General features: G+C 45.8%; 1 protein-coding gene across 2 annotated transcripts in view; it reads left to right on the top strand.

Moving 5' to 3' along the window:
- The window catches only part of RCAN2 (regulator of calcineurin 2), an 84,717-nt gene that overhangs the window by 65,246 nt on the left and 6,700 nt on the right, over positions 1-12,771 (top strand). For both annotated transcript variants that reach the window (XM_079298429.1, XM_079298430.1), the window contains 2 exons: positions 1,293-1,466; positions 4,104-4,275. In XM_079298429.1, the coding sequence (XP_079154555.1) occupies positions 1,293-1,466; positions 4,104-4,275 (346 nt within the window). The remainder of the gene's footprint in view (positions 1-1,292; positions 1,467-4,103; positions 4,276-12,771) is intronic.

Raw genomic sequence — 12,771 nt, 5'->3', positions numbered from 1 at the left:
CATGGGCTGGGACACCTTTCAGTAGAGCAGGTTGCTCAAAGCCCCATCTGACCTTGCCTTAAACATTTCTAGGAATGGGACATCCACATCAGATTGTTGTCAGTATGCATTAGGTTATTACACAGTAATATATTGTATAAGGTTATTATTAATATGTTATGAGGTATTTATACAAACCCCTGACATAACAGCCCTCAGTGTATATGAAATGGTGTGGCAAATCATCAAATCATCTAACCAGTGTTTTTTTCAGAATAAAGTACTCCTAAAAGCAGGGACTTTGGTCTGGCTAATTCTCCATCTTATAAAACTTCAAGTCTTGATTGCAGTAGTTAAAATGCTCAGATTTGATGTGTGACTCACTGGATGGTAGTCAGAAATCTAAGTAAACATGAAGGCTGGACTAAATAATAACTGCCCCCTTTCAGCCTTGGCATTTTATGAATCAATGCTTGCGTGAATGAAAAGATCTGTGCAAGTGTCAGAATTGATTTAAGGGCTTTGGATTTATTTGATGGTGTGGAACTTAGTCCTCTGTGTGCTCACAGCTTGCAGAGAAATCATGGAGTCTGAGCCCCCAAGGCTGCCAAAGTGCCTTGAATTTCTGTTCATCTCTAAGTCCACAGATGTGGTAAACTTCAGACCTTCCTTTTACAATGTTAAAATATCCCTGTTTTTGTCATGAGCTTCTGATTGTGTTTCTACAGCTAAACATTTTGAATCCTGAAGTTTGTCTTTGAGATATAAAACTGTTTCCAGTTGTCCAATTTGTTTACAGATGTTTCAGGACCTCTCAAAGACCAAGTCTGCATTCTCTTAAGAATTTAAATGATAAAACATCCAGAGAAGCATTTCATGCAGTACAAAATGACCTTGCTGTGGATGTATGCCTCAGCTGCAGCCTTTGTCTGCTGACTGCACTGTAATTCAGCACAATGCTTGCCTCTGTGCAGATGAGCCCACTGTTGTCTGGTGTTTTCAGCCCTTTCAGCTTCATTTTTATGTCACTGTCATAGATTTGCTCAACTTTTTTGAGAAGTTTAATAGCTTCTGGGTTCTCAATTTGAAGACTTCTTTCCTTAAACCTTTTGCAGAGTTCAGCACTACCAGACTACTGCTTTCCTTAATTTCTCTTCACACAGCCTTTATTTGCCTATGGACACTTGTTCCCAAAGGCTACAGGTTGAAACCTCCTGCTTAAACAGTTGTCAAGTTTCAGATTGTTGTTTGACTCAGACTGATGGGACAGAGCCCAAAGTTAATCTTCAGCATTATTTCTTTTTCCTTTGCAGGAGAAATTTGAAGGTTTGTTCCGTGCCTATGATGACTGTGTGACATTCCAGCTGTTCAAAAGCTTCAGGCGTGTGCGGATAAATTTTAGCAGTCCCAAATCAGCTGCTCGTGCCAGAATAGAGCTGCATGAAACACAGTTCAGAGGGAAGAAGTTAAAGTTGTATTTTGCACAGGTAATGACATCTGGAATCTACTGTGTTACTGCATAATGTTTCTATAAAAGCTGTGCACTAATACTGAATAGAAGTAATAAAGGGTTCTCCCATGCCCAATCTCTCTGATAGAAGATTACTTAAACCTCCTTTGTTGACTGAGTTGACTCTGCCCTGAGGGTCTGCAGTAAATTTAAAGACCACTTAGGACTAAAGTTGCTCATTCAACACACAGAATTATGTATCTCAGAGGTCATTTACAGCACTGGGTGTTGTCTGTGGGTAACTCTCTTAACTAACAATAAGAAAGTGCTAATGTAAAGAATCCAAGTGAATAAAAAAAGTGGAAGTAGATAACTTATTTCGCTGCAACCCTGAGCCACAGTCAGGCTTCCTCCTGCCTTTTTGGCTTTTCCTTACTGAATACATAAATTACAAATACTGAATTCTCTAAAAGGAATTTATTGAGTTCAAGTCAAAGGAAGAAGGTAGGGGAAGAAAAACACTCCCAGCCTGGGGCTGTAGGTGATTATATCCATCTATTGGGACTGTCAGATGGGTTCAGTTCTCTTTGGCCAAGGGAGAGAGAATGTAGATCTCCCACAGCAGCCTGGGCCTCAGCCAGAATAGAGAAAGTTGAGGGAAGTGGAGAACCAAACCACCACCTCTTCTGAATGCAGTTTAATAAATTGATGTGGCTTGTGAGATCCCACTAGTGTGTGTATAAGCAATGTAGATGTGCTTTGAGCTGCCAGGTTGGCCCTTCAGAGGTCTGAAGATAAGGGCTGGCTCACTTGAAGGTATCAAGCAAATCCATAATGTTAAATTATGAGCCTCTTCATCCTGGTCAGAATAGGAGCTGTTTTGAGCCCAGGCAGGAGCAGGAAGATAGGAAGCTACAGCTGTGAAAAAACAATGTGCTTAACGAGTTAGATGAGCTCAGAGGATCTTACAGCTGGATTTAGGTGTTAAGAATCTGCCTCAAGCCCATTTTCTATGCCCTGATCTCTTAAATCTGGCTCTGAATTTTTTTCTGAAAGGTTTCAAAATCTGCAGTTATAAGCAGATCTGAGAATGGCTTCATTCTAACTCTACATTCAAGAGGCTAATTGAAAACTTGGGATAACAAGAAAAAGAAAAATGTGCACAATAGTGATTAGTCTCCCTATCTAAGCTGATTTCCTGCAGAGCCATTCTGGTACCTGCACTATGCTCTCCAGTACACACAATCTTACAAGAGCTTATTAGTTGTGTTCAGGGAATGAAGATGTGGAAGAAGCAGTGTCTAGAGGAGTCTGGCCTCAGCCAGGCTGAGTAACCACTTCCAGACCCACAAGTTCTGGGGAACATGGAGCTGAGAGATTCAGACTGGCTCTTTGCAAACCCCATTCTGGTACAGCAGGATGCCATCCCAGGACCCTGGCATGTTTGCTGTCATGGAAATAGTTTATTGCTTCTGTGCTTGATCTGGATGTAACCTTACTCAAGTATGGCTGCACTACAATTCACTTATGTCAAGGCTTCTTTAACATACTAGAAAAGAGCAGGAATTAATGTAAGTAATTTAAGGTGGAAATAAAATAAAGACACTCAGTTGCAAATGACTGAGGAACATCATAGATTCGTTTTTCACTTCAACTGAAGAAATAAAATCTGTAGAAACCTTTCTGAAGTTACTTAAAATCCTTGGTGCAGGAGTTACTTGTATAATGTCACTTTTTATTTAGGCATTTGGACCAGATCACAGCAGTACCTTTACAGCCTCAGAAATCTCTGAACTAGCAGCTGTGGCTACCAAAGCTTTTCATTTATTCTGAGAGAATGTACACAAGAGGCACAGACATTGTAGCTTTGCTGATGTCACAGCCCCACACTGTGCATTTACTGCAGAGGCACCATCTGTAAGGCTGAGATGAAATTCATCTCCAGGCCTTCTCTTCTGAGACTGACGCTGAAACCCTGCCTGGGTGGCATTTGGGATGAGAAGGGTATGATTTGAGCAGTCACTCCATTCAGCCATCCTGTGGGGATGAAAAGCTGGACACAAGCTGGCAATGTGCCCTGGCACCCCAACTATCCTGGACTGCATCACCCACAGGGTGATGGGGGAGACATGACTCTGATCTGGTGAGATCCCACCTGGGGTCCTGAGTCCAGCACTGGGGTCCCAGCCTCAGGAAAGGCATGGACCTGTTGGAGTGAGGCCAGAGGAGCCACAAAGGTGCTCAGAGGGCTGGAGCCCCTCTGCTGTGGAGACAGGCTGGGAACTGGGAGTGTTCAGTCTGGAGAAGAGAAGGCTCCAGGGAAACCTCACTGTGGCTTTTCAGTACTTAAAGGGGCTTACAAGAAAGATGGGAATGGACCTTTCAGCGGGGCCTGTTGCAACAAGGCAAGGAGAAAATAGTTTTAAATTAAAAGGAGGTTGTTTTAGGCTGGATGTAAGGGACAAATCTTCTACAGTAGGAGTGTGAAACACTGGCACAGGTTGCCCAGAGGAGTTGTGGCTGCTCCTATCCCTGGCAATATTTAAGGCCAGGCTGGATGGGGCTCTGAGCATGGCAGGAGGGTTGGAGGAGATGACCTTTAAAGGTCCCTTCCAATCCAAACCATTCTGTGATTCTATCCTGTACTAAACAGTGTCTTTGTTATGCTTTAAAGATTCAGACCTCTGAGACAGATGGAGACAAGCTTCATTTGGCACCACCCCAGCCTGCAAAACAGTTTCTCATCTCGCCTCCAGCCTCTCCACCTGTAGGGTGGCAACCAATAGATGATGCAACACCTGTCATCAACTACGACCTCCTTTATGCAGTTTCTAAGCTTGGGCCAGGTAAGCTCATGGTCCTGGGGTGAAAACTGTCAGGAGAAGCAGACAGAAAATACCAGTGTAGATAATAACTGTAGAGGGAGTTGGCATAGAGCTGGAAGTTGCATTAAAATGTGGATTTCAGTTGATGGATGTCACCTGGTTCTTTCCTTTAGAATGAATTTTGCCATGTGCAGGCACAGAATTGTTGTGAGAGTTGATCAAAGCTTTGCTTACACCATTTATTGTGCTGGGGTTTGTGCCTAGATGAGGCAGCTGAGGGTTTAGGTGGGGACTGGGCAAATGTTTGGCAATGGATGTGAGGAGTTTTTGGTGTGCACATCTGCTCAGTACTGCATTCCAAGGTGCAGATTTCTCACTTGGAAAAAGTGCACCTCCACTGGAGTGGAGAATCTCTCATGTTGTTTGTTGAGAGAGAGCTGCTGTTCCCCAGTCCCAGTGGGATTGCTCTGTTAGGAATGCTCACTTCCTGCTGAAAACTATGCAGGAGGAATGGAGTAAGTTGTAGTCTCTGTTAGCACAGGATAAATGTCAATGGATAATGCATCCAGGCTTTCTTCTGTTTTCCCATCTTCAGCTAATGCCAGGAGTTGGAGCTAGCTGGGATTTTCAAGAAATGCTTCCCCTTGAAAAATGCTCGTCTGATGAACCCAAAACTTTACATAGGAGAGGGTTACTTATGATTTAATTAAGTCATCTTTACAAATAATTATCTTTCAAAGCTGTTACAGCATCCTGTTTTAGAAATTTCAAAATGAGAAAGGTTCCAGTTTCAGGTCTAAGCAGTATCATTTACGAATTAATCTAATTTACATTCATAAGCCACGGGGAAAAAATAGCCTATTAAATTATCTTCATACCGAAATAAACCATTTCAGATCCAATCTAATAACAATTGTGGGGGTGAGCTCATGAAAATTTAGCAGTTTATTTTTGAAATTCTTGTGGGATGAGAGAATTGTTTTCTCCCCAGCTGTACTGGGAATGCTGCTTGCTCGATCTCAGAACAGCTTCCAATTGCAGACATCTTATCATTGGGGCTTTTGTGCAACTGCACCAAAGGAACTCAGAGCTGGAGTGCATGGGATGTGGGAAGGTGTTTCACGATTCACAAGGTTTGCAGGATTATCTCCTATCTTTTTCACATTGGATCTTTCACAAAAGGAAAATACATATCAGGAGATTCCTATGATTTGTTCCCCTTCAGCAGGAAAGCCCACAGAAAAAGGCAGAAAAGCCCACAGAAAAAGAAGACTTAATATGGCATTGCATATTATTATTTCCAGGAGTGATCCTTTGCTTCTAAAATGCTGAATAAAAGAAAAACCAAAACCCTCCTTTTTTTTTTTCCCCTTTGATGCAGCAGTGTTATAAATGGAAACATGTAAACGAATTCCCGAGCTAGCTGGGTAATAAATCAATTCCTGTTCTGGAGCAGTGGAATGTGAAATATCACTCATTGTCCCACACTCTGGGACAGCTTTGCGTGAAGGTCAAATTCACCCGGATTTAAGGAGCCTGCAGGGAGCACTATGAAAAGCCATTGTGTGCTCTCTTCTTTCTATTTTTAGCCCTTGTTAGAGGGATCAATTTTAGTTAACTGCAGCGGCGGGTTTAAAATAGTGTTGCTGTTCTCAGTTGTGCATTTACTATGTTTAGAATTTCATTGAAAAACAAATCCCACTAACACTCATTTCTCAGTATTGCAGCAGTAAAACACTGCTGGACATCAAACAGCATTGGTAGCCTCAGAGAAGAGATTTTTTTTCATTCAAAAACAATTTAAATATGTAACTACAGGCTTATCAGCTGTCGAAAAATACTCCTTTGGCACAGTTGTTTACAGAGCTGAGAATGTTAGAATCTGACTTCCATGTCTTTGAGAGGAATCTTTGCTGTATTAAATGCAGTGATTTGGTAAAGTAAACATCTGAGGACCAGGAGAACTCAGTAGTGCTTCTAAATAGTTAACAGTGTCTTTGTATGCCCTAAGCATAAGATGAGTTTTATTGTCCTCCTTCACTGGGAATGCAAGATGTACCACTTGGACACTGACCCATGCTCCTTTCCCATTCCCTGAGTCCAGGTCATCTCCTGTCACTGTGCAGTGCCATAATCATCACAGCCACAAAATTAGAGACCAAAACTGTCCCTGGGATAAAATGGTGGGAGATTTGCTCCAGAGTCTAATGAATATGCTGGAAGTGAGTTAACAGATTTGGCGTGTGCCAGCAGTTTTGGGACAGGTGTTTTAGCTGCAGCAGTGACAGGCTGGCATATTGGAGATCTAATGGAACAGATTTCTTTCTGTGCTCAAAAGGAAGCTGGTTATGGTCCCTTCACATGGAATTGAGATCAGTGAGGGTGCATTTACTCCTTAGGGAAGATCGTGGCATATTTAATTAAGTTCCTGGATGATTGATGGATATTCTCACTTTCTGCAGATGCAGAAATTAGGCTTTTAAATGAGGCATGAACAGAGTGCTGTAGATCAGTCAGAGCCTGAACTGTGACTGTGCCTGGTACTGACCACCAGCCTACAATCTTTTCAATATATTGCAAATAAAGGAGTGCAGTAGTTAATCAGTTCAATGGAAAACACATCCACTGTCAAGACAGCTTCCAGTAGTTTGCTCTGCTGATGAAGATGTGAAGACATCATGCCTGGGTTGGAGAACAGCTTGGTATGTTGCAAGCATTCCTGTAGGAAAAAGCTAGCTCCAGGTTAGGCCAGGTGAGGATACAGCCTGGACCAGACAGGCAACCAACCAACCAACCAACCACCCCACCTTGAAAACATATTTTATATAAGAAACATTTGCAAGGTGGAGGGAGAGAGAGTCTCCAGGTCCAGGCTGTATCTACAGAAGAGCTGCTTCTCTCAAAGGACAGGCAGCTCTCTGCCATTTATTAGTGTAGATTTGCAAACTATCCTTTTGGCACTAGAATATGCCCTTTCTTTTCTGGAAAGCAGTCCTTTTCCTCTCCCTATCCACTCCCCAATCTGCCTATATCTGCTGTCCTTCCCTCCCCTGCCTCTTTCTCCACAACTATTGCCCTGTACCCCCTCATTTCTAACTCTGCACTCCAGAGTTCCTTTCTCCAGGATCCCAGGTGCCACCCTGACTTCCCCTTGCTAGCCTCAACCCCTGTTGCCTGCACTGTGGTTGCCCAGAGAAATTGCTTTTCTCCTGTGGGTTTGATTCACAGATCACACTGCACAGATGGGATCTGCACTGTTCAGTAACACCCAGCACAGGTCAGGGTGCTGAGCACTTCACTTGCTCCATGTACTCACTGGTTTTTGCACTCTGTCAATGGCCACTTGCCCCCACAGCTTCTGATACTCTTGGAAAATCATTATCTCCAGCAGAGACAAGTCTGCACCAGTTGCATTCCTGTCCATGTTACACAGTCCCTTATCAGCTTTCCAGCAGGCTTTGCACCTCAGGCTATGCTCCAGGTTTGTACAATACTTTTTTCACGTTATGAAAGCACCATTCTGAAGTGTCACACATGGTGGCTCTTGGGACACAGATGGGATCTGGCAGCTGCCTGTGCCACTTGGCTGTTGGGTCTGGGCTCCATTTTTGTCTCTCAGCAATTCAGAAGTAGCTGTTCCTGCCATGCTCTAGCTGGGCTTCTTGAGGAGGATGCAGAGCACCTGCCCCTGCTCTGCCCTGGGTTTGGCTCACGCTTCCCTAGGGAAGGGGACAACAGGTGAGAGCAGGACCCTGCCCAGGAAATGCCATAAACAGGGATTTCAAACCATCTCACAAGGCAGATTTTCTGTGCCCAAGTGTTCTCAAACTCTTGTGTTTGTCATCACTGATTCAAAGGAAATCCTAAATACTTCATATGACTCCCAGGGAGGGTTAAAAGGGGATGGAGGGGCAAACACATGGTGATAATTGAATCTCTGTCCTTCCTCTCTCTGCTGTTCTGTGGCTGCTTTTGTCCTTCCCTTCTCTTACCAGGGGCAGGGTACAGAGCTGCTGGATGGATAAAATTTTTCCTCTGTTGGGAGAGGGTGCCCAGCTTTTATAAAGTCAGTAATGGGAGCAGCTCCTGCTTTGCTGTGGCAGATCCATTCTATGGAGGTGTTTTATGGAGGTGTTTTGTGGGATGGGCTGTAGCTCTTCTCTCACAAACATGCACCCATACAAAGGACCTCCTGTTATTTTGCATGCTGTTAAGTGGAAGGTATTTTCATTATGCTAATGCCACATTTACATGGAATGGGCAGCTCTGAACTCATTAACCTTTGCTTATGAGTCTGAATTAGGGATGAGGTAGCTACATGCTATCATTAGCATTTGTTCATTATTCTTTATGTATATGAACATGGTCTTTGCTGGACAAAAGGGCCCTGTTAGGAGCTGCAGCATCAACAAAAGGTCACAGTACTGACTCACAAAGGGATAGAAAATCCTGTACCATTATTTTTAATTCTGAAATATCATCAGTTGCTTCTGTGCTCATCTTTCTTGCGTCACCCAAGACTGTGGGTTTATTCCTGGGTCAAGTGGTCACAAAAGGTAGGGCCCAGTGACATAAAAGCAGTTGTGCTCATTGTTAAGGGAGGAAGCTTCAAATTCTTACTGTTTTTCTTATGCAAAATAAATTGTTGGAGAGGAACACGACTGCTGTTTTAAGGGGCTTATAAGAAAGTTTTTTGTATAAATCTCTGTAATGGACATGCCACAGCTGAATGTGGCTGAATGTCCCTGAAGGGCAGGGTATGTTTGATTAATGTGATAATAATTTTCTGAGTAAATTTATGTGTCACTGTTAGCTTATGTGAAGGGTTAAATTTATTATTACAGGCTAGAGATAGGCCAAAGACAGCTGAAGGAGAATGGCCCCTGTCCCCAAGAATCCTTTGGCTTAGCTAGCCTCTAAGAATTCTCCAGGCAAGCAATAGAAGCAGGTGCATGGATCAGTGTAGGGCTTGAGAACAAAGAGAACCATGTCAGTGACAGATTAATGAGGTCACTGCACAAATGCACAAATCTTGGGTGGTATTACAGAAATTGGTGAGTCTTACCTGTGTTAACTCAACTTGCTACTCATAGCTTGGGACAACATAGGTCGTGTAAACAAAACTCCAGTGACTCAGCCATTACTTCAGTAGGTGAACTGCTGCAGACTTAGCTCATTATTTTATGCTGGAAGTGATGTTTAGAGAAAAGAAAAAATACAGAAAAACAGCAGATCTGGCTGCATCTATTGGATTTTTATTTTGTGCTTATCACCTTAATGTTTTCCACAAACAGCAACTATGTTTGGAACAAGATAGAGCTGTACAAAAGTCCCAGAGTTATCATTGTCCTGTTCTTAACTCAGAAACTCGCTCTTATCTCATGCAAAGGTTTTGTGCTGTTTGAGTACAGAACAGAGTCTGCAGCTCATTTATGTTCAGAAATAACTGTATGCCTTAAAAACCTAATTTATGAGTACATCACATTTTGATTCGCAAAGTGACATTAATTGCTGCTGCAGTTACTTGTGCCAGAGGCACCTGAATATTTTTCCTTGGGTCTGTACTTTCTTCCACTGTTCTTTTTGAGCGGAAAGAGTCCTTCTGGGAGGGATTTGAGCAGTAAAAGAATGTGGCATTTGAACTGGGATGATGAGCTTTGAGGAGGGCAGTGACTGCGGTTTCCTGGGCGGCGCTGGTGCGGGAGAACGGGCGGCGCTGCGAGTGCGGCGCTGCCCGCGGTGACAGTGACAGCGCTGCCCGCGGTGACAGTGACCAGCACTGCCCGCGGTGACAGTGACCAGCACTGCCCGCGGTGACAGTGACAGCGCAACCCGCGGTGACAGTGACCAGCGCTGCCCGCGGTGACAGTGACCAGCGCTCCCCGCGGTGACAGTGACCAGCGAAACCCGCGGTGACAGTGACCAGCGCAGCCCTCAGTGACAGTGACCAGCGCTGCCCGCGGTGACAGTGACAGCGCAACCCGCGGTGTGACAGTAACCAGCGAAACCCGCGGTGACAGTGACCAGCGCTGCCCGCGGTGACAGTGACCAGCGCTGCCCGCGGTGACAGTGACCAGCGCTCCCCGCGGTGACAGTGACCAGCGCTGCCCGCGGTGACAGTGACCAGCGCTGCCCGCGGTGACAGTGACAGCGCAACCCGCGGTGACAGTGACCAGCGCTGCCCGCAGTGACAGTGACCAGCGCAGCCCTCAGTGACAGTGACCAGCGCTGCCCGGGGTGACAGTGACCAGCGCTGCCCGCGGTGACAGTGACCAGCGCTGCCCGCGGTGTGACAGTGACCATCACTGCCCGCGGTGACAGTGACCAGCGCTTCCCGCGGTGACAGTGACCAGCGCTGCCCGCGGTGACAGTGACCAGTGCTGCCCGCGGTGACAGTGACAACGCTGCCCGCGGTGACAGTGACCAGCGCAGCCCTCAGTGACAGTGACCAGCGCTGCCCGCGGTGACAGTGACAGCGCTGCCCGCGGTGACAGTGACCAGCGCAGCCCGCGGTGACAGTGACCAGCGCATCCGCGGTGACAATGACCAGCGCATCCGCGGTGTGACAGTGACCAGCACTGCCCGCGGTGACAGTGACCAGCGAAACCCGCGGTGACAGTGACCAGCGCATCCGCGGTGTGACAGTGACCAGCGAAACCCGCGGTGACAATGACCAGCGCATCCGCGGTGTGACAGTGACAGCGCTGCCCGCGGTGACAGTGACCATCACTGCCCGCGGTGACAGTGACCAGCACTGCCCGCGGTGACAGTGACCAGCGCAGCCGCGGTGACAGTGACCATCACTGCCCGCGGTGACAGTGACCAGCACTGCCCGCGGTGACAGTGACCAGCGCTCCCCGCGGTGACAGTGACAGCGCAGCCCTCAGTGACAGTGACCAGCGAAACCCGCGGTGACAGTGACCAGCGCAGCCCTCAGTGACAGTGACCAGCGCTGCCCGCGGTGACAGTGACCAGCGCAGCCCTCAGTGGCAGTGACCAGCGCTGCCCGCGGTGACAGTGACCATCACTGCCCGCGGTGACAGTGACCAGCGCTCCCCGCGGTGACAGTGACCAGCGCTGCCCGCGGTGACAGTGACCAGCGCTCCCCGCGGTGACAGTGACCAGCGCTGCCCGCGGTGACAGTGACCAGCGCTGCCCGCGGTGCTGCCTGCCGGCATTGACGTCAGCCCAGAGCTGAGAAATTAGCTGAGGCCCGCAGAGAAAATGGGCACAGAAAAGCCATATCATTCCCCAATGCAGCACATCCAAGCTATTTCTCTTTTTGTATTTTAGCCTATCAGCAAGACCTGTAATGCTTTGCTCGATTTGGATTCAGAGGAAAGTTGCCAAAAATAGAGCAGTTAAATGTCAACATTAATGGTATCACAGCAGTAAAATATTTCTCACAGCGAGATGCCTGGCTTATAGCTATTATTCACTAGTTGCGTCCTTGTTTTTAGGCAAAAATACAGTGTGTCCTCTAGTCTTAAGCCACCCAGGCTTATTTGGACCAGGAATTTGTGAGCACAAACAGCATGTGAGCACAGTCCCAGAGCTGCATGTGCTAATGCAGGGCCAAACCTGCAACACCTTCTTCACATGCATTACTCTGCCACAAAGTGGCTAACAAATGAAACTCCAAATTAGTGCCACAAGCAAGCCACAAGTGCTTTGAGACAGGGACCTGTATTTGCTCCTCTGGTACAACACCTGGCACTGCTGGGTTCTGCCAGTGGTGCAGCATTTAGGAGCCTCTGCACCACAAACAGAGGCCAGCTGGTAATGCTGTGACCTCACCTTCCTCATCTCAGAACATTTTGCAGGCAGTGTTTTTTTTCTTAAAAGTCTTAAATTAGTTCCTTGCAATTTAATAATCAGTACCTACTTGTATCCTGTGTACAATCCAGAATACATGTAGTGCCAGCAGGCTGAATTCAGGACTGAAAGTCCTTTATCTGATCCTTTGTTTGCTTGTGGACTTTTGCAGGTAACCACTCAAGCCCATATGTGGACTATTCACTTAAGAGTTGGACTTGATGATCCTTGTGGGTCCCTTCCAATTCAGAGTATTTTCTGGGGGAAGAGAAAAAAAAACATGTTAATCTTCCTCAGAGGACTACTGTGTTGAGACTTAAATAAGGAATGTAGATAGTTAGAAAATATAATGTACTATTTGGGCATTCAGCCTGATCTATATATCTATTTATTTATAGCATTTATATACTGCTCTGTAATCTCATCTGTAGAGACAAAATTTCTTAAAGCCCCAGTTAAAGAGCTTTGAAACTCAAAATCCATCTGGAGCGGAGACATGGGGTTTTTGTATTTCTGGAGAAATTAGATTAAGTGGTGAAATCTGTCTGAGGGGAATAATCGGGCTTTAAATGGGACTGAAGGAAAGCCACAGCAAAAATAAAGATCAACCCAACCCAACAGGTGTGAAATGACTTCTGACAAAAGGTTGGATAGGTTGGGTTCCAATTCATCTTTTTAACCGTGAACTTCTGTGTTCTTTCT

This window comes from Erithacus rubecula (genome assembly GCF_903797595.1).
Source record: "Erithacus rubecula genome assembly, chromosome: 2".
NCBI classification, from domain to species: Eukaryota; Metazoa; Chordata; class Aves; order Passeriformes; family Muscicapidae; genus Erithacus; species Erithacus rubecula.
This window is presented reverse-complemented; position numbering and strand designations above follow the sequence as displayed.